General features: G+C 45.4%; 1 protein-coding gene across 1 annotated transcript in view; it reads right to left on the reverse strand.

Annotated features, from left to right (window-relative positions):
- LOC103179732 (cadherin-2B) overlaps positions 1 to 24,822 on the reverse strand; it is a 36,147-nt gene extending 11,325 nt beyond the window's left edge. The window contains exons 1-10 of the mRNA XM_042331704.1: positions 24,372 to 24,822; positions 15,195 to 15,297; positions 13,100 to 13,314; positions 11,567 to 11,698; positions 10,200 to 10,358; positions 9,105 to 9,270; positions 6,937 to 7,088; positions 4,018 to 4,152; positions 3,084 to 3,269; positions 1,411 to 1,811 (exon numbers count right to left, since the gene is read on the reverse strand). Coding sequence (XP_042187638.1) covers positions 1,411 to 1,811; positions 3,084 to 3,269; positions 4,018 to 4,152; positions 6,937 to 7,088; positions 9,105 to 9,270; positions 10,200 to 10,358; positions 11,567 to 11,698; positions 13,100 to 13,314; positions 15,195 to 15,297; positions 24,372 to 24,419 — 1,697 coding nt within the window. The 5' untranslated portion in view covers positions 24,420 to 24,822. The remainder of the gene's footprint in view (positions 1 to 1,410; positions 1,812 to 3,083; positions 3,270 to 4,017; positions 4,153 to 6,936; positions 7,089 to 9,104; positions 9,271 to 10,199; positions 10,359 to 11,566; positions 11,699 to 13,099; positions 13,315 to 15,194; positions 15,298 to 24,371) is intronic.
- Positions 24,823 to 25,969: the final 1,147 nt, after the last annotated feature.

Here is a 25,969-nt window from a genome sequence, read left to right on the forward strand (position 1 = left end):
CCTTCTGTGCCTTATAATTCTGTGATGTTGCAAAGGTGGGGAAGTCAGAGCAAGTCATGGCGTGGATGTGGGGTCGAAAGGATAGTTGAGGGTCAAACAAGATGCCAAGGTTCCGGACTGGCTTAGCAAAGTGGAGTGTGCAACCATGGATGGTGATGCTGTCAGTGCCTGAGGTGTGGAGGCGCTGACGGGAGACAATCAGGAGGGCCTCAGTCTTGTTGTCATTCAACTGTAGAAAATTAGCTCTCATCCAGGACTTGATATCTATCAGACATTCTGGAGTCAAGGTTGGAGGCAGAGAGATAGAATTGGATGTCATCCACATACATGTGAAATTGACCCCATGTTTACAGATGATGTCACCAAGAGGGAGCATGTAGATATTGAAAAGGAGGGGACCAAGGACAGAACCCTGAGGAATACCACAAGGGATGGTCTGAGTGCTAGAGTAGAAACCGTTTGGGGCAAATGAAGTGGAGGCGGCGTGAGAAGTACGATTTGAACATATCAAGGACAGATCTATGAAGTTTGAGGTGAGATGAGAAGGCAGTGGAGGAGAATGGAGTGGGCAACCGCATCGAAGGCTGTAGAGGTCAAGGAGGATGAGGAGGCAGAGGGAGTTCTGGTCGCAGTTGGAGGGGTTCGTGAAGGGAGTGGCGGGAGAGGAAGGAGTGAAGCTGGGAAGCAATGGCTCGTTCCAGGACCTTGGAAAGGAAAAGGAGGTTGGAGATGGGGCGGTAGTTTGAGAGCAGGAATGGGTCCAGAGAGAGTGTTTTTAAGGATAGGAGTGATGATGGCTGTTTTTAAAGGGGTGGGAATGGTGCCTGTGGACAGGGAGAGGTTTATAATGTCTGTGAGTAGGGGGGCAAGAAGGTGGAGCTGGGAGCTAAGGAGACGGGTAGGGATGGGTTCGAGGCAAAAAGTCATCGGTTGCATGTGGGTTATGATGGTGATGAGAGAGAGATGGGAACAGGTTCGAAGGTGTGGAGGGAGGGATGGGTAGGGGCCGGTGTGTGAGGGGGAGATGGGGAGGGGCTAGTGGTCAGAAGGGTAGAGGCAGCTGAGCGGTTCCCCTTGACTTTGATTTCAAGGAAGTCCAGTATCTCCTCACAGTTGGCATTGGAGGTGAGGATGGGTGAGACGGGAGAGGGTGGGCAGAGGAGCCGGTCGGGGCTGGAGAAGAGGAGCCTCGGGTTGTCCTTGGACTCCAAGATTGTCTTGGAGTAGAAAGACGATTTAGCGGAGGCGGGGGCGGAGCAGTAAGATTTAATAAGGTCCAGCCAGATCTACCAATGGACCGTTAAGTTGGATTTGAGTCAGGTGCGTTCAACGGCACACACTTGAGCCTTAAGGGAGCAGAGGTGGCTGTTGTAGCACACATACACACACACAAACACAAAGTGCTCTTACGTTGTTTTCTCACTCTCTTTGCCGTTATCAGCGCTCACTGCTGGGAACCTTCCAAAGGAGCTCCCCTGATTCATATTGTGTCCTTCAGATATGGAGACAGGATTTTTTAAGCTGCGAAATTCATAGCCTTCCTTCACATCATTGACGTTGACCGTGACTCGAATGGGCTTCCCTGGCTCAGCTCCGCCACTGCCACCTCCAACACTACTAGATCCTCCAGCAACTCCTCCAAAACCTCCTCCACCTCCTCCTCCTCCTCCTCCTCCTCCACCTCCTCCTCCTCCTCCTCCTCCTCCACCTCCTCCACCTCCTCCACCACCAACGACCGACCAGTGATACGGTGCTTTATTGGCGACTCTGAGAGCCAAATTCAAGTTTGGGTCGGCCTCGTAATCCAATTCCTGGAGAGAGGTGGGGACAGAAAGGGAAAAATGTGTCAAGTTCATATTAAATAAGGCCTTTATTGTGATAATAAAGTTGGTCAGACTGACGCCTGCAGAAACCCATCACCGTGCTTAAGGTTACGGAAACCAGACTGAGAATTCCATGTATGTATGTCACCTACAACAATCAAGTTTCTGGTTACCGAATTCCAGGGAGTATTAAAACACTGTTGCTTGTCATTGATATCAATGTTTGGCAAGCTTTGCCGCTGCTTATCCAGCTAAGACTACCCTACCCGTTAGGGCTGTGGCTTGCAGGATTAACAGGAGCTGAGTGGGTGTATTTCCTGTGACTGGCCTCAGTGACTGGCCTACCATTCCAGGTCCTGCTGATGGCCCAGGCTGGGTGTGCTGTCATCAGCAGAGACCTGGAGCACTGCAGACCCACCTGGCTCAGGAACTGGATGATCGAGTCCACTACAGAAGATTGACTCGATTCTGACATTCCATTACCAAACATATCACCTTGGAGCCTGCTCAGCACCAAGATGGTCCCACTTACCTCGGCCCCTAGGAGGATAGTCACTATTAAAGCCAACATATCTAAAGCTATAGAGATGATGATCTATAAACATGCCACTGTATTAAATTTAATTTGATGTTCTGTAATGTTCTTCCTACATTTTGGAATATTAAGCACATCACTAGTTTTTCATAAACCAATCATCACTTCTTGTAACAATAATAATTCTCATTTATAACAATAATAATTATTGCATTTGATATAGCGCCTTTCATGTTGGGAGATCACCCCGAAGTGCTTCACAGGATTTACTATGAAGTGAGGTGATTGTATACGTGGGCAAATGCGGCAGCCAATTTGTGTACAGTAATGTCCCACAAACAGAAATGAAACAAAAGATTTTTTTTTTAATTTGGGGGATTATTTTGCAGGACACTGGGAGAGAGAAACTCTCTTCTCTTTTCAAATAGTGGCAATGGATCTTTAACGTCCATCTGAACAGGCAGACAGGATCTGGATTTAATGTCTCATCCGAAGGACAGCACCTCTGACAATGCCACACACCCCCACTGCTGCATTGGAGAGTTAAATTAAGACTGTGTGAGTTCAAGTCCTGATGTGGGGGCTTAAATCTAAAACCTTCTGACTCAGAGTGCTACTAACTGAGGCGGACTGACACTCTTATCATAGTGATCACACGCATGTGCAACTATCTGATGCTACAACCATAGGACTATCTGACACAAGTACGAAGACAGACCTCTCACCTTATCAAGTATTAAAATCCCTTCATTTGTCTTTTCATCCATTTCAAAGCGGAAGTTGCCATTTTCGTTTCCTTCAACAATTTCGAAGTCTCCCAGCCAGTTATCGGTGAACTCTTCATCTTGGTCATGTACTTTTATACGAAGAAGTTCTTTGCCCTTGGAATTTTCGTCCACAGACACATCATACTGGAAATGACACAGGATAGCCAGTGCAAACCATCATTTCAGATCTTCTCTTTCCGCAGCGTACAATAATGAAGCACAACGATAATCCTTGCTTTTGCTATAACAGCAGTTTACATTGAAAAATCCGAGCCAGATTGACAGCTATATATAATTTTTGGGGGTCAGCCGGATGTCTGGAATGGAATGCACACGCTCTCTCTGGAGGGATACATCCTTCTTACCTAATTCTGGAAAGTATTATAATAATAATAATAATAATAATCCTTGCATTTGATATAGCGCTTTTCACGTCAGGAGGACGTCCCAAAGCGCTTCACAGAACACACTGTAAAGTGAATTGACTGTATATTTGTGGGCGAACGCGGCAGCCAGTTGCGCACAGCAGTGTCCCACAAACAGTCGTAGATTGAAAATGACCAATTTAATTATTGTTTTTGGTTTTGGAGGGATTATTATTAGGCTCTGTGTGGAGTAAGGAAACTTGCCCAAGGTTTTGCCCTCTGCCTGGAATTGAACTCAGGTCTCTCACTTGCAAAGCGAGTGCTCTAACCACTGAGCTACAGGACTCCATTAGACGCAGGTTGTCAAGAGTCAAGGCTTGGGGTTCCCAGAGTTTGGGTTGGGGTAACTGCTGGAGTCTAAACTGCATAGCTTGCCATTGATATTAATAACTGGAACCCTAGTCATTAGGGTTTTGGCTCACAGGATTAACCAGGAGCTGAGTTGGATCGTCAGTACGAGCCCTTACCTCATATTTGTCAAGTGTGGGAACATTGTCATTAACATCTAGGATCTTAATCTCAGCCTTCGCTGTTGATTGTAACCCTCCAGCCTTCCCATCCATGTCACGGCCTTCAACAACTAAAACGTACGTATCCTGTGTCTAAACCGGAAGAAAGGCAAACATTTTTAGGAATGCAGTAAATCTGAGTAATATTCATTTGATTAATATATCACATCGTTGAGTGCTTCACAGAATATACTGTAAAGTGTAGAAGCTATATATTTTGTTGGTCAAAATGCGGCAGGCAATTACACACAACAATGTCCCACAAACAATCATGAATTGAGTGACCAAATTATTATTATATTTTTTGAGGAATTATTACCCCTGGAAAGCGATCCGGCAATTGACTAACAACCAGATTCCTATTTAATGCTTGGTAAACAGGTGTGTGAAATAAGGAAACTCGCCGAAGGTTTCGCCCTTGCCCGGGAATCAAACTAGGGTCCTCCGTCTTGCGAGTTGAGTGCTCTAACCAATAAAGGACTTATTGACAGTTGGGCCTTTAATCTTTCTAACCCCACCCTTTAGCACTCCATCCCCCAGCACCTTCCCCTCAACCCTTCCCTTTCTGTCCTTCAAGCCCCATCTCAAGACCCTCCTCTTCAATCGCGCCTTCAGTCACCCTCCTACCTCTACCCTTCCTGCCCTCCTCCAGCCCTCCCGAACCCAAGCCCCAGCTCAAGTCCAAATGCTTGATGATACCCAAACGCCTTGGGATGTCCTCCCGATGTGAAAGGCACTGTAATGTAATTAGTTCTTGTTGTTATTGTTATCCACAGGACTTCATAACCACAATCTGGGACCCGATCATTTCTCAGGTTCTTAGGCTTAAGATCAGTCTTAAAATAAAATGTTTTGCGGATATTGATAAAAGCTCTTACGTGCAATCTTAACCTGGAAGCCAATTTTTCCAAAATGATATAAAAATAATAATCCTTACATCTGACAGTGCCTTGGACGTCAGGAGGACGTCCATTCATGGCCTTGTTCCCTCCTACCTCTCCGACCTACTATCCCCCTACTTACCTGCCCGCATCCTCCGTTCCTCTGGCTCCTGTCTGCGCCACACCCCCCGCCCTAACCACCCTACCATCGATGGCCGGGCTTTCAGCCTCTCAGCCCCGAGGCTCTGGTACTCCATCTCCCAGTGCCTTCGCCGCTTCCTCCCTTTCCTCCTTCAAGGCCGGTCTCAAGACCTTTCTCTTTGACCGTGCCTTCACCTCCCCTCTCGACTCTCTACCCCCTCCTCGCTCCCTCCCTTCCTTCCCCTCACCCTGACCATTTCCCCCCTGCTTGGGTCCCGACCCAACTGTCCAGCGCCTTGGGACGTCCTCCCAACGTGAAAGGCGCTCTATAAATGCAATCTTGTTGTTGTTGTTGTCTTAAAGCTCTTTGCAGGACTTACTGTATCGTGCAGTGAATTTGACAGGATCTTAAAAAGTAAGAAAATGATCTTCAGGCTAACACCGAAGAGAATTTGGGGGCCCCAATACCATTGTTCAGTACTTTTCAGTATAAGCGTTAGAGGAGCAAATAGTAATATTAATAATATCCTTGCATTTGATTTAACGTCTTATCACGTCGTTGAGACATTTCAAAGTGCTTCACAGAACATCCTATAAAGTGGATCGACTCTATTTTTTTGTGAAATAGTGATCAGGTAAACTGGGCATGTTCACACTGGAGAAGAGAAGGTTGAGGTGCGATATGATTGAGGTCTTCAGATTCTAAAGGTACTACTACAACTACAAAATGACATTTGTACAGTGTCTTTCACGTCGAGGATGTCCCAAGGCGCTGGACAGTCAGTATTTCAGACCCAAGCTGGGGGTCGGGATCGGGGAGGGTGGAGGGCAGGGAGGCAAGGAGGGTGAGGAGGCACGGTCGAAGGGGAGGGTCTTGAGATGGTTCTTGAAAGAGGCAAAGGAGGGGGGCGAGGCAGAGAGACTGTGGGATGGAGTTCCAAAGGGGAGGTCAGAGTGGCAGAAAGCCCGCACGCCAATGGTGCGGCAGGCAAGGGGGGGGATGTGAAGCAGGCTGAGCAGGCAGGTTGGTAGAGGGTTAAGAGGTCACAGAGGGAGTGGGAGCAAGGCTATGGAGGGCTTTGAAGATGAGGACCATGATCTTGAATTGTATGGGGTTAGCAGGTCAGAGATAGGAAGGAGCAAAGCCTCGGAGGGTTTTGAGTGTGAGGAAGAGGATTTTGAACTGTATCCTCTGGGGAATGGGAAGCCGGTGGAGTCAGGCAAGCATGGAGGCGATAGAGCCACGGAGCCTGGTGTGGGAGAGGACATGGGCTGCAGAGTTCTGGATGATTGGCAGCCTATGGAGGGAGGAGTTGGGGAGGTCGACAAGCAGGGAGTTTGCATAGTCAAATGTTTGTCAACTGGATGTTATAAATGTGTGTATGAGGGTTTTGGCGGCCTGTGCTGTGAGACAGTGTCAGAGCCGGGCGATGTTGCGGAGGTGGGGAAGGCAGAGTGGGTCATGTGGGGTAGAAAGGATAGTTGAGGGTCAAACGAGACCCCAAGGTTCCAGATTGGCTTAGCGAGGTGGAGTTTGCATCCTTGGGTATTTTGTGGGCAGCCAGTTGTGCACAGCAATGACCCACAAACAGTGGTGATCATTTTTCGGGGGTTGAGGGGGGATTATTACCCCCAAAAGTGATCTACCAATCCAGTAACAACTGAGTTCCTATTTACTGTTGGGTAAACAGAGGCGTGTGGAATAAGGAAACTTGCCTAAGCTGCCCAGGTATCAAACCCAGGTCCTCTCGTTCGTGAGGCGAACACACTAACCACTACACTACAGGTGTTATGGCAGGAGAGCACACAAGCTTTGAATTTTGGAATGAAAACGTTTTGAAGTGTGTCCACTCACCTCTCTGTCCAAATTCAAACTGGATGTTACGATCGTTCCTCTGGTTTGAGCAGAAAACATTTGACTGCCACCCTGTGAGATAATTCGGTAGGCAACTAAAGCATTTTCACCTTCATCTGGATCCGTTGCGTTTAATGTCATGACCAGTGTATCTGCACGAGATACAATTGGGCACATTTAATGAAGGATGCTCAGAACATAATTCCCAAAAGCCAGCAAACATTGTTTGAGCTCAGAATTTTTTTTTTTGCACAGGCAGCCGTCTGAGACACATACAGAAACCCATCACCGTACTTAAGAGAATCCAAACCAAGCTGAGAATTCCTGCCTCCCACCTACACGTGGAAATCCCAAAGATAGATTGTTAGAATGAAACGCGCTCTCTCTCTGGAGGGACACATCCTGCTTACCGAATTCTGGAAAGTATTAGGCACAGGTTGGCAAGAGCTAAGGTTTGGGGACCCCAGAGTGTGTGTTGGGGTAACTGCTGGAGTCAAACCAGTTATAGCCACGTAGATTGCCATTGATATTGCTCTCTGGCAAGTTTTCTTGCTGCTTGTCCAGCTAGGAACACCCCACCAATTAAGGCGTTGCTTGCAGGGTTAACAGAAGGTGAATGGGAGGATTCCCTGCCCCCAGTGACTGGTCTGCTCTTCCAAGTTCTGCTGATGAGCCAGGCTGGGCTGTGCTGTCATCAGTAATGGACCGGTGGACCCGTCTAGCTCAGGAACGGACTAGAAACCGCTACAAAGGGCTGGCTCAATTCCGACATTGCTAGACGTTGCTAAATATGTCACCTTGGGGCCAGTTCAGCTCGAAGGAGACGCTGCTTACCTTTGAGCTCCAGGCTTCAACATGAATAAAGCTGGCATTTTCTTTTTCCATCCCATTTAAGACCCATTCTGAGCAGGGGCAGATTAACACACAGGCCCTGGGGTCTCTCTGTGCCCAGACCCTCTCCCCAGGTCCATGCTCCCTTCTCACCATACACAGGGGGAGAACCCAAGCGTGTGCTGGATGCTCCCCTGGTACATGATTGGAAGGGAGGAGGTGGTGTTTCTCCGGGAAAGCAACACACAACACCCACACACGCTGTACGGAGGAGCTCAGAACATCTTTAGTGCCAAGAGTTCCCTATCTGCCTCTGACTCACGGACTCTCAAGCCCGCAGAGCACCAGCAAGTTGCAGACCGAAGGTGTCTTAGCAATAATAGTAATTCTTGTATTTGATATTGCACCTGATCACGTCATTAAGACATCTCAAAGAGCTTCACAGAATATATTGTAAATTAGATTGTCTATTCTGTGGGTGAAACCCGGCAGCCAATTGTGCACAGCAATGATCCCACAAACTGTCGTAGATTGAGTGACTGTATTTTTTTTTGGTGGTGGGGAATTATTACCTTCAGGAAGCGATCTGCCAATTGACAAACAACCAGGTTCCCCCTTACTGCTAGGTAAACAGAGGCTTGTGGAGTAAGGAAACTTGTCTAAGGTTTTGGGCCACCCGGAAATTGAACTAGGGAACTCTTGCTTGCAAGGTGATCACGCTAACTACTACACTTCTTCCGGCACAGTTAATAAGTGATATGATCTTCTCGGATGTTCCTTGACACCAGGTTTCACTGTGCGGGTAGCATCTTCTATACTATAACACACAAGCTTCTACACTCAATCCTCGACTGTATGTGGGACATTGTTGTGCACAATTGACTGCCCCATTTCGCCCACAAAACACAGTCAACCCACTTTACAGTGTATTCTGTGAAGCGCTTTGAGACGTCTCAAAAGATGTGATATATTAACTGAAGGATTATTATCACTATTATTATTACTGTACACCATGCCTTGCGACATCCTCCCGACGTGAAAGGCGCTCTACAGATGTAAATTGTCATCTTTGTTGTAATTTTAATTCTCTTTTGCTTGGCAAAACTAAACGACTATTGTGCAAAGGAGGAATCTCGGCCAGCGTGTGACTGTCTGCTGGTTTATAGCTTCAAAGGAGAGGGTTCAATCCACTTTACAATATATTCTGCGAAGCTCTTTTAGACGTCCCACGATGTGATAAAGCGTTACATCAAATACAAGAATAATTATTGTTATTATAAGCAGATTCGTGCTCCAAACAGCAGCCATTATATTCCCGCATTTCTAAAAAATCTTACTGAGTGGGCTCCATTCCTCAATACTTCCATGAAAAACTTCTTGGGTAAACACGGGAGGGTTATCATTAATATCCAGGATTTTGATTCTGATTGGTAGACGATTTTCCAATGGGTTATTATTCCTATCGTAGGCTTGAGCTATCATCTGAAAATACCAGTAAACAAATGTAGGAGGTCAAATATCAGAGATGGTCAAAGCATACACAAGTACAGCTTTTAATAAGGAGATACAGTGGAAGCCGCTTTAGCCGGATGCCGGTTAACATTCACGGTCTTTGATGAACAGCACAAAACATGTTGGTTGAAATTATAATAGAGAGTACTTGAAAAATATATCAATTCACAGCCAGGGTTTTAACACACTGACATTTGCGTTCGCCCACAAAATATACAGTCAATTCACTTTGCAATATATTCTGTGAAGGGCTTAAGAGAAGTTTCAACGACGTGATAAGCCGCTATGTCAAATGCCAAGATTAAAATTGTTATCAACTTTGTCTGTCTACAGTTTACAGTTTTGGAATCTTGCAATCGGTTTTTCAGAGAATTAATAATAATAATCCTTGCATTTGATATAGCGCTTTTCACATCTTCTAGACGTCCCAAAGCGCTTCACAGAATATACTGTAAAGTGAATTGACTGTATATTTGTGGGCGAACGCGGCAGCCAATTGCGCACATTTCATAGAATCTTACAGACCGAAGAAGGTCATTTGGTCCATTGTGTCTGTGCCGGCTACCGGAAAGAGCTACCAACTAGTCCCACTCCCCTGCTCTTTCCCCATAGCACTGCCAATTTTTCCTTGTCAAGTAAATATACAGTTCCCTTTTGAAAGTTACCATTGAATCTGCTTCCACCACCCTTTCAGGCGATGCATTCCACATCATCACAACTCGCTGGGTAAAAATATTTCTTTTGCCAATTATCTTAAATCTGTATCCTCTGGTTACCGACCACCGGCCCACCAGTGGAATCCGTTTCTGCTTTTTGCAAAACAAAATTCACGGTTGGCAACTTAAATTTGAGTTGTGAATATGCAAATGTCATATTTTGGAACCATCCACCACAGCAACTCAAACAGACACGCAACGTACCTCAAAGACTGGAGTTTTTTCACGATCCACAATTCCGGTAATATTTATTTTGCCTGTTTCTGGATCCAGCAGAAACAAACCGAAAGGATCCTCTGTTGCTCCTGGTCCTGAAAGCCTGTATCTTATACCCTGATTTATTTCATCCTTATCTGATCTAATCTAAAAAAAGGAAAGAAATTGAGGTAGGTCATTTCTGTGCATTGTGTAATTCAGAATGCATGTAAATGTTTAGCATTGTGGTGTACCAGAGTGTAATATTTACAACAACAACAACAACAAGATTCCATTTATAAAGCGCCTTTCACGTCAGGAGGACGTCCCAAGGCGCTGCACAGTTGGGTCATGACCCGAGCAGGGGAGAAATGGTCAGGGTGAGGGGAGGGAAGGGAGGGAGCGAGGAGGGGGGAAATGGTCAGGGTGAGGGGAGCGAAGGGAGGGAGCGAGGAGGGGGAAGAGAGTCGAGAGGGGAGCTGAAGGCACGGTCAAAGAGAAAGGTTTTGAGACCGGCCTTGAAGGAGGAAAGGGAGGAAGCGGCGAAGACACTGGGGGATGGAGTTCCAGAGCCTGGGGGCTGAGAGGCTGAAGGCCCGACCACCGATGGTAGGGCGGTTGGGGCGGGGGACGTGGAGCAGACCAGAGCCAGAGGAACAGAGGGTACGGGCAGGTAGGTAGGGGGATAGTAGGTCGGAGAGGTAGGAGGGAGCGAGGCCGTGAATGGCCTTGTAGGTGAGGATGAGGATCTTGAATTCGATCCTCTGGGGGATGGGGAGCCAGTGGAGGCGAGCGAGGGTGGGAGTGATGTGGTCACGGTGTCTGGTGCGGGACAGTACACGAGCTGCAGAGTTCTGAATGACCTGCAGCGTGTGGAGGGAGGTGGCGGGAAGGCCGGCGAGGAGAGAGTTCCCATAGTCCAGCCTTGAGGTGACAAAGGCGTGGACCAGGGTTTCAGCAGCGTGAGGGGTGAGGTAATGCATTTTAGCATTTTATCGCATTGTCGAGACATCTCAAAGCACTTCACAGGATATATTGTAAAGTCAGTTGACTGTATATTTTGTTGGCGAAACACAACAGCCAATTGTGCAGAGCAGTGTCCCGCAAACAGTCGTGGAAAGAGTGATCACATTATTTTTAAGAGATAATTAACCCCAGAAAATGATCTGCCAATCAACTAACAACTGGGTTCCTATTTACTGCTCGGTAAACAGAGGGGTTGGAGTAAGGAAACTTGCCCAAGGTTTTGCCTTGCTGGGAATCAAACCCAGTTCCTCTCGCTTGCGAGGTATCTGCTGTAACCATTATGCTCCAGGACTCTAGGTTAAGATTGCCTTTAAACAAAGGAATAGGAATAGTCATTGAACACCACTTACCTGTGCAATAGGATTGATGTAATTGGGGTTCTCCTCCCTAACTGAAATTGGTGGATTAATCCATTCTCGTTTTTGCCGTCGTGAGTTGCTTCTCGCCCTAAGATAAATTGGACTGGGGTCTTCCTTTACAACCTGCAAATAAAGATGTTTCATTTCCCCTTTAAATAAATTTTTTTGGCCTCAAAAATTGTTCATTTTTATTAAAAATATTGCGTTTATTGTAGCAGGCGAGGCGGGTGAGGCGTAGAGTTTCCGGGATGGAGTTCCAGAGGCTGGGGGCAGAGAGGTTGAAGGCTCGACCACCATTGGTGTTGTTGGGGGGTGGTGGCGGGCGGAACGTGTGATATGGAGCAGGCCAGTGCTCACCAAGCGGTGGTAACTGACCTGCACACAGTGAACCACAATGCCTGCGCACACAAGAGTTGGGGTGTGGGGTGTGGGGGTGAGCTGGGGGATATATTGCGACGCAGTAATTATCACGTGACACTTAAAATGAGACATAAACAAACAGGTTTGAGTTTCCACACCCTTCGACCCTCTCTTCGCATCTCCTGCAATAAAAAATTACTGAGCCTTTACATTTAAATTAGGCTTATGAAGCTTTGTCAAGTATACTGGGTGACCAAAGACTTCAACAGAAAGACATTTGCAACTATAACTTATCATAGAATCATAGAATCTTACAGAGAGTGGTCATTCTGGCCATTGTTATCCAACCTGTACCATTCCCCTGCTCCTATCTCAAAGCCCTGCAAATTTTTCCTTGTCAAGTACCTATCCAATTCCCTTTTGAAAGTTCCTATCAAATCTGCTTCCACCTCCCTTTCAGGCAGTGCATTCCAGCTCATAACAACTCGAAGCATAAAAAAAATGCCTCCTCGTCTCCCCTCTGGTTCTTTTGCCACTTATCTTAAATCTGTGTCCTCTGGTTACCGATTGACCTGCCAGAGGAAACAGTTTCTCCCTATTTACTCTATCAAAACTCCTCATAATTTTGAACAATACATCTCCCTTAACCATCTGTGCTCTAATAATAATGATAATAATAATAATCCTTGCATTTGATATAGCCCTTTTCACGTCTTCTAGACGTCTCAAAGCGCTTCACAGAACACACTGTAAAGTGAATTGACTGTATATTTGTGGGCGAACGCGGCAGCCAATTGCGCACAGCAATGTCCCACAAACAGTCGTAGATTGAAAATGACCAATTTATTATTGTTTTGGGTTTTGGAGGGATTATTATTAGGCTCTGTGTGGAGTAACGAAACTTGCCCAAGGTTTCGCCCTCTGCCTGGAATTGAACTCAGGTCTCTCGCTTGCAAAGTGAGTGCTCTAACCACTACGCTACAGGACTAAGGAGAACAATCCCAACCTCTCTAGTATCTCCATATTATTGAAGTCCCTGGTATTATTCTTATAAATCTCCTTTGCACCCTCTTCAAGGCCTTGACATCCTTCCTAAAATGTGGTGCCCAGAATTGGATACAGTACTCCAACTTAGGCCTAATCAGTGATTTGTAAAGGACTTACCTCATGTTTTTTGCCCATTGAGTTACTTGAAGGAATCAAATCGACATAAATTATCTCATGAGTTTGCGAACCCACCCCCAACACTTGCAGTCTGTAAATGGAGTCAATGGTCTGATATTGAGTTGAATAGATAGAACCATTGAGATGGATTCCGAAGCGATCATCGTTAGTGTTTAGGTAAATGTTTGCTTTTGGGTTGCAATTGAGAATTTGTACTAGAATTGAAAGAAAGACAATGAATTAGTTATTTAGCCACACAACAACAACAAATTGCCTTTACAGATGATAGACTTCAAAACCCTGTTCTCACCTTCAAAGACCTCAACAGCCTTGCTCCTCCCTACCTCTATGACCTGCTTAATCCATATAGACCTGTCCGCTCCCTCCACTCAGAGGGCTCGGGCCTGCTCCACATCCTTGCCTGGCCCGCCCCCACTATTGGCAGTTTGGCATTCAGCCTCTCTGCTCCAACTGTTTGTAACTCAGTCCGTTCATCTCGGCCCCTCCCTTGCCTCCTTCAAGGACGGTCTCAAGACGCTTCTCTTCAACTGCTCCTTTGGTCAACCTCCTACCCTCATCCTCCCTGCCCTCTACCCTTCCTGATCCCAATCCTTAGCTCGGGTCCAAATCCCTGATTATCCAGCGCCTTGGGATGTCCTCTCAACGTGACATGCTGACATGCACTTTACAAATGTAATGTGTTGCTATTGTTTGTTACAGAGCACACTTCTAACAAAATAACATTTTGGAGCACTTTTCAGGGGGTGGGATGCTAATAATAATAATCCTTGCATTTGATATAGCGCTTTTCACGTCGGGAGGACGTCCCAAAGCGCTTCACAGAATAGACTGTAAAGTGAATTGACTGTATATTTGTGGGCGAACGCGGCAGCCAATTGCGCACAGCAATGTCCCACAAACAGTCGTAGATTGAAAATGACCAATTTATTATTGTTTTTGTTTTGGAGGGATTATTATTAGGCTCTGTGTGGAGTAAGGAAACTTGCCCAAGGTTTCACCCTCTGCCTGGAATTGAACTCAGGTCTCTCACTTGCAAAGCGAGTGCTCTAACCACTGAGCTACAGGACTCCACAAAGCAGCCAGGAGGGGAGGAGAGAGAGTGGGAGGAAAGGGTGAGGGAAGTGACCATAGGCATATGTCAAAGAGATTGAAGAGGAAGGTCTTCAGCTGTGGGCAAGGAGGGGGCAGGGCAGAGGGATTGCAGAGGAGAATTCCATGTTTTGGGGCATAGTGGCTGAAAGCGCACTTGCCAATTGTGGAGCGGAGGGGACAAGGGACAAGCAGGAGGCTGGAGTCAGCTGAGCAAAGGGGGGAGGCAGTGGCGTAGAGAGTCAGGAGGGGTTGAGGGAGGGGGTTCCAGAGGTCAATAGCATAGAATTGGAAAGCTGGACCAACAATTGTGGTGCAGGTAGGGCGGGGACGTGCAGCAACAACAAAAGTTTGCATTTAGATAGCATTTAGGTAGCTTTAAGCCACCCAGAGCACTTAAAGCAAGGCTGTGCAAGGTAGCCGAGCAGTAGGGTGCGAGCAGAGTTGTGGGGCAGGAGGTTGAGGAGAATAGGGAGATACTAATGCAATGCCAGTGGAACACTGCCCGTCTCAACAAACAGGTGTTACTCACCTGTAACCTTGAGAGTTTAATTTGGATATTGAGCAACATTGGGGTAAGTTAATCGGTCCACTGTATTTCCAGCATTCTGACTAACAAAGCAGCCCAATTGCGCACAGCAGTGTCCCACGAACAGCCATGCAGTGAGTGACTGATTTTATTTGGAGGACTGTTGGCCAGGACACTGGGAGAGAGAAACTCCCTTCTCTGTTCGAATAGTGTCATGGGATCTTTTAATGTCTGGCAGATGTCTAGTCCGTAGGACGGTGTCTCCGGCAATGCAACACCCACCCCCCAGCACATTGGCGTGTCAGCTTAGACGATGGGGTTGAAGTCCCGACATGGGCCTTCAACCTTCTGACTCAGCGGTGAGAGTGTTACCACTGCGCCAGGCTGATGCACACAAAAGTAACTCTTTAAACCAAATTAATTGCTGGTTTGATTTCTGGGATGTCTGTGACTCACCCGTGAAGACAATTTCACCTTCAGAGAGACATGCCGGGACCACAGCAACAAATGACTTCTTGGCAAAAATATTGTTGCATCCTCGCCCAACCCTCCAGCACAGCTGAAACAAGCAAATACACGTTAAGAAAAAAAAAACTCCAAGCATTGGCAAGAGGAGCTTACATTTACAATAGTCACCTATCATGCAAAAATATCTCAAAAAACTTTGCAGTTATGGGTAGCCAATATGCACGCCACACAGTGATATCAATGTCAAGCTATGCGGTTTTAGCTGGTTAGACTCCAGCAATTACCCCAACACACACTCTGGGGGCCCCAAACCTTGGCTCTTGCCAGCCCTATGCCTAGTACTTTCCGGAATTCGGTAAGCAGGATGCATCCCTCCAGGGAGAGAGAGAGCGCATTCCATTCCAACAATTTTTCTCTGGAATTTCCATGTGTAGGTGGGAGGCAGGGAATTCTCAATTTGGTTTGGATGCTCTCAAGCACCGTGATGGGTTTCCACATCAGAAACATCCGTCTGACCAAAATAAAAATAAAAATCCATACAAGTTGCTTCTTAATAGCCTACAGTGAGAGGTCCATGAGTAACTCAGAGCTGTTCCATAAAAGCAACAGTAATAATAACAATCCTTGCATTTGATACAGCTCCTTTTATACTGGGATATACTGTAAAGTGTAGTGACAGTGTACTGTGCAGGTGAATGTCCCACAAGCAGGCATGAAGTTAATGACCTATTTTATTTAGGGGATTGTCGGCCAAGGCGCTAGGAGAACAACAACAAATTACGTAGCCCCTTTCATGTCAGAAGAAACTTCCTTCTCTTTTCGAATAGAGCCATGGGATCTTTAAATGTCCACCCGAACAGGCAGACAGGGTTTTGGTTTGACGTCTCATTAGACCATAGGAATTACTAGGCGAAAGAAGACCAACGTCCATCCAGTTCACCTTCCACCATCCTGGCAGTCGCAGGCACATGTCGTGTCCCAAAGCATACACTATCCCAAGATATTATTTCCTATTATTTCCTCATCCAAGATATTATTTACTCATTTGAAAGCTGTCACCCCTGACAATGCAGCCCCCCCCCCCACCCCACAGTACTGTGTTGGAGCATCACTACATGGTTCTCCCCACATTGATTATTTGACAACAAATCAATTCTTCGAAATTTGCATTTGTCCAAAAGGCAATTGAGTGACCAGCAAAGGAACCTTCAACTGATTGAGCTGAATCTTATTAGAATTATTTTATACTGAATTTTATACATAACCAGTTTACTTACTGCAGAAGTTCTTGTGGCGTATTAAGAGCAACGTCAAGACAAGATTGGGCACAAACCCGCACAATCACTCCACAAATCCACAACTTGCAAAAATAATAATAAAATAATAATCCTTGCCTTAGCACGTCATTGAGACGTCGCAAAGCGTTTTACAGAAAAAACATTCTGCAGATGAAACATTAAAACAAGGTCCAGTCTGTCTGTCTAGGTGGACTTTAAAGATCCTATACCACTATAATAATCCTCGCATTTGATATAGTGTCATTGAGCTACTTCTCAGAGCTTTACAGAACAGATTGTAAAGTGAGTTGACTGGGTATTTGTAGGCGAAATTGGCAGCCAATTGCACACAGCAGCATCCCACAAACAGTCCTGGATTGATGGCCCTTTTTTTAAAGGATTATTACACCCGGAAGCGATTCTCCAATCGACTAACAACCAGGTTCCTACTTGCTGCTAGATAAACTGAGGCTTGTCGAGTAAGAAATCTTGCCTAAGCTTTCGCCCTGCCTGGGAATCAAACCCGGGTCCTCTCGCTTGCGAGATAAGTGCGCTAAGCACTACGTTACAGGACTCCATGCCTCGTAATAAGAAGGGAATCTCTCTCTCTCTCCCTGTGTGCTGGGCAACAAATTGCCAACAGAGAGCATATTGTATTAACGTTCGTGGCACATTGATGAGTGCAAATTGGTTGCCGCCTTTGCCTCAAGATACACAGCTTCTGATTTTCGCAATCATGTCATGGATCTAAAAATTCCATCCGAGAGTGAGTGTGGTTCAGTGACTCACTGTTTCAGTACATAAACCATTGTTAAATAAGCTTTAAAATCTACTGTATAATACCTCCCACACCCACCACACCCCTTCCCACGACCCTGTGGGAATGTTCAAGCTGATTGATGTTCGCTCTTGCAGGCATGACCTGTAGCTCAGATGGTAGTCCTTTACATTCAGGCCATAAAGAGAAGCTAGAGGCAATGATTTTCAGATAGCCTTATCGAAGAGCATTCAAATAATAAATAATCCTTGCATTCATTTGATACAACAAAAGCAACAACAAATTACATTTGTAATGCGCTATTCATTACTCCCACCCTCGCTCGCCTCCACTGGCTCCCCATCCCCCAGAGGATTGATTTCAAGATCCTCATCCTCACCTACAAGGCCATTCACGGCCTCGCTCCCTCCTACCTCTCCAACCTACTATCCCCCTACCTACCTGCCCGTACCCTCCGTTCCTCTGGCTCCGGTCTGCTCCACGTCCCCGCCCAACCGCCCTACTATCGGTGGTCGGGCCTTCAGCCTCTCAGCCCCGAGGCTCTGGAACTCCATCCCCCAGTGCCTTCGCCTTGCTTCCTCCCTTTCCTCCTTCAAGGCCGGTCTCAAAACCTTTCTCTTTGACCGTGCCTTCAGCTCCCCTCTCGACTCTCTTCCTCCTCCTCGCTCCCTCCCTTCCCTCCCCTCACCCTGACCATTTCCCCCCTCCTCTCTCCCTCCCTTCCCTCCGCTCCCCCTGACCATTTCCCCCCTGCTCGGGTCATGACCCAACTGTGCAGCGCCTTGGGACGTCCTCCTGACGTGAAAGGCGCTCTATAAATGGAATCTTGTTGTTGTTGTTGTTGTTCATGTCGAGAGAACGTCCAGAGGTGCTGGACAGTCAAGGATTTGCATCTGAGCTGGGGGTTAAGATCAGAAGACTGGAGGGCAGGGAGGATGGGGGGTAGGAGGGTGATCGAAGACGTAGTTCAAAGAGGAGGGTCTCGGGACAGGCCTTGAAGAAGCCAAAGGGAGGGGGTGAAGGGAAGGGATACTGGGATGGAGTTCTAAAGGGTGGGGGCAGAATCGCTGAAGGCCCGACCACCGATGGTGGGGCAGGCAGGGCGAGGCACATGGAGCAGGCCAGAGCCCGCTTAGCGAGGGCTGGCAGGTCTATATGGAGTTATCGGATCGTAGAGGTAGGCAGGAGCAAGGGCATGGGGGGCTTTGAAGGCGAGGATGATGATTCTGAACTCTCTCTTCTGGTGGATGGGGAGCCAGTGGAGCCGGACAATGAAGGGGCTGATAGGGTCATAATAATAATAATAATCCTTGCATTTGATATAGCGCTTTTCACGTTGGGAGGACGTCCCAAAGCGCTTCACAGAACACACTGTAAAGTGAATTGACTGTATATTTGTGGGCGAACGCGGCAGCCAGTTGCGCACAGCAATGTCCCACAAACAGTCGTGGATTGAAAATGACCAATTTATTATTGTTTTTGGTTTTGGAGGGATTATTATTAGGCTCTGTGTGGAGTAAGGAAACTTGCCCAAGGTTTCGCCCTCTGCCTGGAATTGAACTCAGGTCTCTCGCTTGCAAAGCGAGTGCTCTAACCACTGAGCTACAGGACTCCACAAATCATAGATCTTGGTGAGGGTTATCTTACATCCGATAAAGCAATACAGCGCCTCATCGGGTTGTCGAGACATCTCAAAGCCCTTCACAGGATATACTGTATAGTCCACTGACTGTGTATTTGGTGTGCAGACACAGCAGCCAATTTGCACACAGTGACATACATAAATAGTCAAGGAGCAGGTGACCAATTTTTTTAGTTGAGTGACTGAGAGCCAAGACATAGGGACAAACAACCTTCTCATTTCAAATAGTGTGATGGGATCTTTCACCTGGACAGGCAAGGTGGGTGGGGAGGTGCACTTTGGTTTAACGTCCTGTCCAAAGGATGGCCCCTCTGCTAATGCAGCACATCCCCAGCACAGCATCAACAACAACAACAACAACAAGATTCCATTTATAAAGCGCCTTTCACGTCAGGAGGATGTCCCAAGGCGCTGCACAGTTGGGTCATGACCCAACCCAGAGTGTCATCATAGACCATATGGGTTTTCAAGTCCCAATATGGGGCTTGAACCCACAACCTTCTGGTCAAGGGCAGGAATGCTACCAACTGAGCCAGGCTGACATATTCTACACTTTAAGTCTTAGGTTTATCCTTCATATACCCTCCTACTTACCTCTTGAAAGCCACAATGCCACTACATCTCAACAATGTGATCAGGCACATAATAAAATGCAAGGAATATTATTGCTATTATTATTATCATTATTATCTTACTTGTCAGGGCATCCACTCTTCTGTTTGTGATGACACCGCTGTGCGCAAATAGCTGCTGCATTTTGCACTCAAAATACACAGCGAATCCACTTTACAGTATATCCTGTGAAGCACTTTGAGACGTTTCAACATAGTGATAAGGCGCTACATCAAATACAACGACTCTGATTATTATTATTACCAACAACTCTGTGTGAAAAAAATTCTCCTAATATCTCCTTTTGTCTTTCTTGCAGCCATCTTGCCCCTGATAATAATCCCTCAATATAAAAAAAAAATAATTTAGTCATTCAATCCACAACTGTTTGTGTGACACTGCTGTGCGCAATTGGTATTTTGCCCACAAATATACAGCCAATTCACTTTACAGTATATTCTGTGAAGCGCTTTGAGATGTCTAGAAGATGTGAAAAGCGCTATATCAAATGCAAGGATTATTATTATTAAAAAGTGTATTGACTGTATATTTTGGTTATTATTATTATCTTATATCTATTTCCTCAGGTCACCCAACCAGTGGAAACAGCTTTGTCCTATTTGCGATGTCTGAATCCCTCACCGCTGTGTACATCTCGATCAGATCTCCTCTCAATCGTCTCTGCTCCAATGGAAATCTCTCCTCATAACTGTAGACCTTGTCCCTGGTATCGTTCTTGAAGATCTCCTCTGCACCCGCTCCAAGGTCTTAATATCTTTCCAGTGGTTTGAGCACTTGCCTCACAAGCAATAAACCTGGGTTCAATTCCCGGTAGGGCCAAATCTTGGGAAAGTTTCCTTACTCCACACACCTGGACACACACCTCCACATCCCTCAAAAAAAATAATAAATTGGTCACTCAATCCTCGACTGTTTGTGGGACACTGCTGGGCACAATTGGCTGCTGCGTTTAGCCCACAAATATACAGTAGAGTCCTGTAGCTCAGTGGTTAGAGCACTCGCTTTGCAAGTGAGAGACCTGGCGTCGATTCCAAACCTTGGGCAAGTTTTCTTACTCCACACAGAGCCTAATAATAATCCCTCCAAAACCAAAAACAATAATAAATTGGTCATTTTCAATCTACGACTGTTTGTGGGACATTGCTGTGCGCAATTGGCTGCCTCGTTCGCCCACAAATATACAGTCAATTCACTTTACAGTGTGTTCTGTGAAGCGCTTTGGGACGTCCTCCCGACGGGAAAAGCGCTATATCAAATGCAAGGATTATTATTATTATTATTATCAATGGCAAGCTGTGTAGTTTTAGCTGGTTAGACTCCAGCAGTTAACCCAACGCACACTCTGGGGTCCCCAAGCCTTGGCTCTTGCCAACCTGCACCTAATACTTTCCGGAATTAGGTAAACAGGATGTGCCCCTCCAGGGAGAAAGAGAGAGCGCATTCCATTCCAACAATCTATCTCTGGGATTTCCATGTGTAGGTGGGAGGCAGGGAATTCTCAGCTCGGTTTGGACAGTCTTAAGCACGGTGATTGGTTTCTGCATGTGTCAGACACCCGGCTGACCAAAAAAAAAACACTTCACAGTAAAATCCTGTGAAGTGCTTTGAGACATCTCGATGATGTGATAATGATAAGGTGCTGTATCAAATACAAGGAATGTTCAGAAATTTTAGTGTAATGAAAAATGGGCTGTTTCGCTGACTAGGGATGGAGATGGGGAGTGTGTAGGGATTAAAAAATGAGGGTGTAGAAGGGAGGAAAGGAAATGTGCAGTTAATTGGGATAACTGGGTGGTGGCGAATAACAAGCAAAGAGAGAGAAGATCTATTGATGAAGGGTGAAGGGTGGGGATCAGGTTAAGAGCACAGACCAAGCTAAAGAGATTTAGTAAGAGCGAAGTGAGCTGGGTGGGTTAATTGCAATGACTGATCACTGATGTGTTAAGTAAAATCCCTTCAAGTCCTGGCACCTCCTAACTCTCCGACCTGCTTATTCCCCAACTCACTACCCGTTTCCTCCACTCGACTGACTCCAGCTCCTGCTTGTTCCTCATGCCCTCCATTCCACCGTCAGTAGCCTTTCAGCTACTACGCCCTGAAATCTAGAACACTCTCCCTTAATCCCCCCCGCCTTGGTCCTTCCTTCCCTATCTTCAGGTCACACCTGAAAACCTTTCTCTTCAACCGTGCCTACAATCTCCCAGCTTCCCTTGGCTCGGCATCGTTCTCCGCCACTGTTAAGCGCTCTGGGACCCTACTCTGCATGAGAAGCACAACTAAAACTGATGTAAGGAAAGAAAGACATATTGCCACAACAAGTCCGAAGCTGTAGTTTACAGCAAGCACATTCATTTCTGTAATTATAAGTAACCATACAGGAAGGGTTGGTACGTCAATTGTGATTTTTGCAACTAAACATTCCTCCTTCCCTCCTCCAACTGTGGGAGAATGGTTTCTGCCTTTCTACAGCCAATTTAGCTGCCAATTGTATCAAACTAAATTGTGGAGTCCTATAGAGTAGTGGTTAGAGCACTCGCCTCGCAAGCAGGAGCATCTGGGTTCAATTCCCATCTTATCTGACTGAACCAAGCTCAGATAGAAACATAGGAACTGGAGTAGGTCATTCAGCCCTTCGAGCCTGTTCCGCAATTCTATTAGATCACGGCTGATCTGAGCTCAACTCCCTTTACAGTAAGCAAATAGTGAACCTGTGGAACAGGCTCCCTAGGCAGACAGTTAAAGCAGGAAATGTTGATTCCTTCAAACACAGATTAGATAGTTTTCTTTAAGAAAATAATGTTATGGGATATAGTACATAGGTAGTTTGGGATATCTGTGCATGCAAACGCCAGGAAGGTGGAAGGTGAACTAAATTTACCTTGGTCCTTTTTCGTCTAGCATTTCTTATGTTCTTATGTTCTGTAGCTACCCAATTGAATCCCTTTATTATTTTAAACACCTCAATCGGATCATTCCTCGATTTTCTAAACCCAAGGGAATACAGATTCAAGTTTATCCAACATGTCCTCATAATTAATCTTTAAACCCTGGTATAATTGTTGTAAATCTTTGGTGAAGATAGTGGGTAATGGGAGAGAGTTGCTCTCTACTGATGTTATGATGTCTCTATTGCACCTTCGAAATTAACAGTAGTTTTTGGCTGTGTTAATTTTTTGGGCAGTGCAAGGCTACAGTTTTAAACGGCCTTTAAAAAGATTTACCAGATCCTTTGAAGGAACCACAAAACCAGACTTATTCTACAGTATCCTGTTACATTTCTGAAGCAAAGCTGAATAATTTATATATTGATGACAAAACTACTTGCATGTTACTACTTGTTTCTTTTCGTACTTTTTCTCAGAATATAAATAATATGCTATCTGTTAACTTGGTTTGGCTGGATTATCTTACCTGGAATAAGATAAATCTATCTGGCTGGTTAGATCCCTGATATCATCAAATGAGAGAATATTATTCTGCGCTCCAACATACATTTTACCAGGAATGCAGAGAAAGTCTCATCACTTTAAACAAGTTTGCATTCTGTTCTTATTCAAATGCTAGATCCTTCAGTTGAGATGTTAACGTTCTGGCCAACAATCCCACCAAATAAAACTGATCACTAGCTGTTTGTGGGACATTCATGTGCGCAATTGGATGCCATATCTGCCAACAAAATACACAGTCACTCCATTGTACAATGAATCCTGGGAAGTGCCTTGTGAGATTTTGATGATGTGATAAGGCACTGTATCAAATGCAAAGATTATTATTATTATTATAAGGTGATAGTATTGCATTAATATTCTGCACTTTTCAGGTACCAAATGGAACACATACTTAACCAGAAAAGCAGAGAAAGTCTCATCCATTCAAACACTACACTCAAAAATTGACCTAACCTTCGAACCAGAAAAGTAAAAATCTCAACTAACTCTGTGTTTCAGTCATGCAGCATTCTGCATGAGCTCCAAAAACAAGATTCTCTGTGAAATGTCCAATCCAACTCTTAAATTAAAAGTGTTGACCAATTCTATGGAATCTATGTAAAGGTAAACACCTGCCAACACCTGAAACAAAATATCGTCCACTTTCTGTCCAACATTATTTGGCAAACTTTGATGCATGTTCATAAGAACATAAGAATTGGCTAGGCGAAGAAAGACCAAGGTCCATTTAATTCACCATCCTGCCAGTCATATCCCAAACTACATATTGTATCCTGAGATATTATTTACGAACAGAAATCTATCTAATTTGTTTTTGAAAGAGAAAAAGTTCAAGTGCATTAGTCATATATATTATTATTATTACTACAGCAGTTTCAACCCTCCCTTGTCTTTGTGTGACTCACTGGATCAGATCAACTGTAAATATATTTAACCGCATTTTTAAGATTTTTATTCAATTCTGTGGAGTCCTGTAGCTCGGTATTTAGAGCACTCGCTTCACACGTGAGAGACCTGGATCCGAGTCCCGGCAGGGCAAAATCTTGTGCAAGTTTCCTTATTCCGCATGCCTGATAATAATCCCTCAATAAAAAAAATTATTAATTGGTCACTTCAATCCACGACTGTTTATGGGACACTGCTGTGCGCTAACTGGTTGCCATGTTTCGGCCAAACAAAATATGGAGCCTATTATTCTACAATATATCCTGCGAAGCGCTTTGAGACATCTTGACAACGTGATGAGGCATTAGGGGCTACATAAAAAGCACGGATTATGATGTTAATGATGACAAAAGCAGTTACCTGAGGAAAAGGAAACATTTTAAAGGCAAACATAGATGCTAATATTTCAATTTGTTTTGCAATTGCAAAGCAGTTTCTCACCATCACAAGAACGAGGAGGATGAGTCCTCTCCCTGTAATCCAAGTCATGTCCCCCACGCTCTCTCGCTCTCTCCGTTGTCTGAATTAATTCCTGCAGAAAACTTGTGCGCCGTATCTTCGCACCCCAGGAGAGGTAGCTGCTCTGCTTTTCCCGACTGGAGGATACACACTGATGCTTTGATATGTCCTGCACACTCTGGGTCTGTCTGAGAGGACTGAAGCTGCAGGTGTAATGGAAGCAAATACAACCCTCCCGAAGGTGGGGTTTGTACTCACCTGGATACAGAGAGTCTGCATCAAATGCGTGCCTGTGAGTCAGGTATGCCTCCGCCCCACAAAGCCATAGCAACTGGCAACCCTGGGGCTACTGAATGATTCAAAGATTAGCTACTCCAGTGCTTGACACATGCAGAGACCATCACCCAGCCCACTTGCCTCACCACACACCTCCCTCCACACCACGCACCTCCCTCCCCTCCCTCCCTCCTCCTTCCTCCCTCCCTCCCTTCCTCCCTCCACCACACACACAAAAGATGCATCTCAGCCAAACCGCTGAGGGGAGCAGTTTTCAAGCAGCGGCAAGTCCAAGCAACAAGAAATGTTGAACTTGGTAAAGACCCAGAGAGAAAAATCTCTCTTTTTTTAACAAGCTTAACATTTCATCATGCTGTCCTGTTCGTCCTCCCACAATAAAATGTAATTGTTTGTAATTTGTTGTTATACTTAAGGACAATGTCCTTCCAACATGAAAGGCATTCATTGTGTAATTTTGTGCTGCTAAAGGGTAGGTGTTGGGATTTTATTTCTGCAGTTCTATTGAACTTTAAACATATTTACTGTACATTTAAAAATAGAGTCAATTCACTTTACAGTGTATTTATTCTGTGAAGCACTTTGAGACATCTTGAAGACGGAATAAAGCACTATATCAAATGCAAGGATTATTATTATTATAAACATGATCAAAGATCATGAAACTCATAAAAGTTTTATGTCGGAGAAAAACAGCTTTAAATGACAATAAATACTTTGGTCTTGGGGGTCCCTTCCTCCCCCCTCTCTTGGATCCACCCCTGGTCTCCAGTGTGAGTTACTCATCATCGACACTGATCAAGAGGAATTACATTAAAATACAATTGTTTTTGTTCGTCAGTCAGGAGTCAGAACGGGGAAGATTATAGGTACAGTACTTAATGGTTTTGTTTGTTGGTAGATACATCCTGCTCTGCCTTATATTGTAACAATAATAATAATAGCAATAATAATCCTTGCATTCTATATAGCATCGTATCATGACATTGAAAGGTCTCAAAGTGCTTCACAGAATTACTGCAATTGGCTGCTGTGTTTTGCCCACAGTCAACTCAAGTGGCGAAACACAGCAGCCAATTGTGCACAGCAGTGTCCCACAAATAGTCATGGATTGAGTGACCAAATTATTCTTTTTTTTTTGGAATAAGCGTGGATTACCCCTGGAAAGAGATCCGCCAATTGACTAACAACTGGATTCCTACTTACTGCTAGGTAAACGGAGGAGTGTGGAGTAAGGAAACTTGCCTAAGGTTTTTCTCCACCTGGAAAGCGGGTCCTCTCGACTG

This window comes from Callorhinchus milii, unplaced genomic scaffold, assembly GCF_018977255.1.
Source record: "Callorhinchus milii isolate IMCB2004 unplaced genomic scaffold, IMCB_Cmil_1.0 Scaffold2, whole genome shotgun sequence".
Taxonomy (NCBI): Eukaryota; Metazoa; Chordata; class Chondrichthyes; order Chimaeriformes; family Callorhinchidae; genus Callorhinchus; species Callorhinchus milii.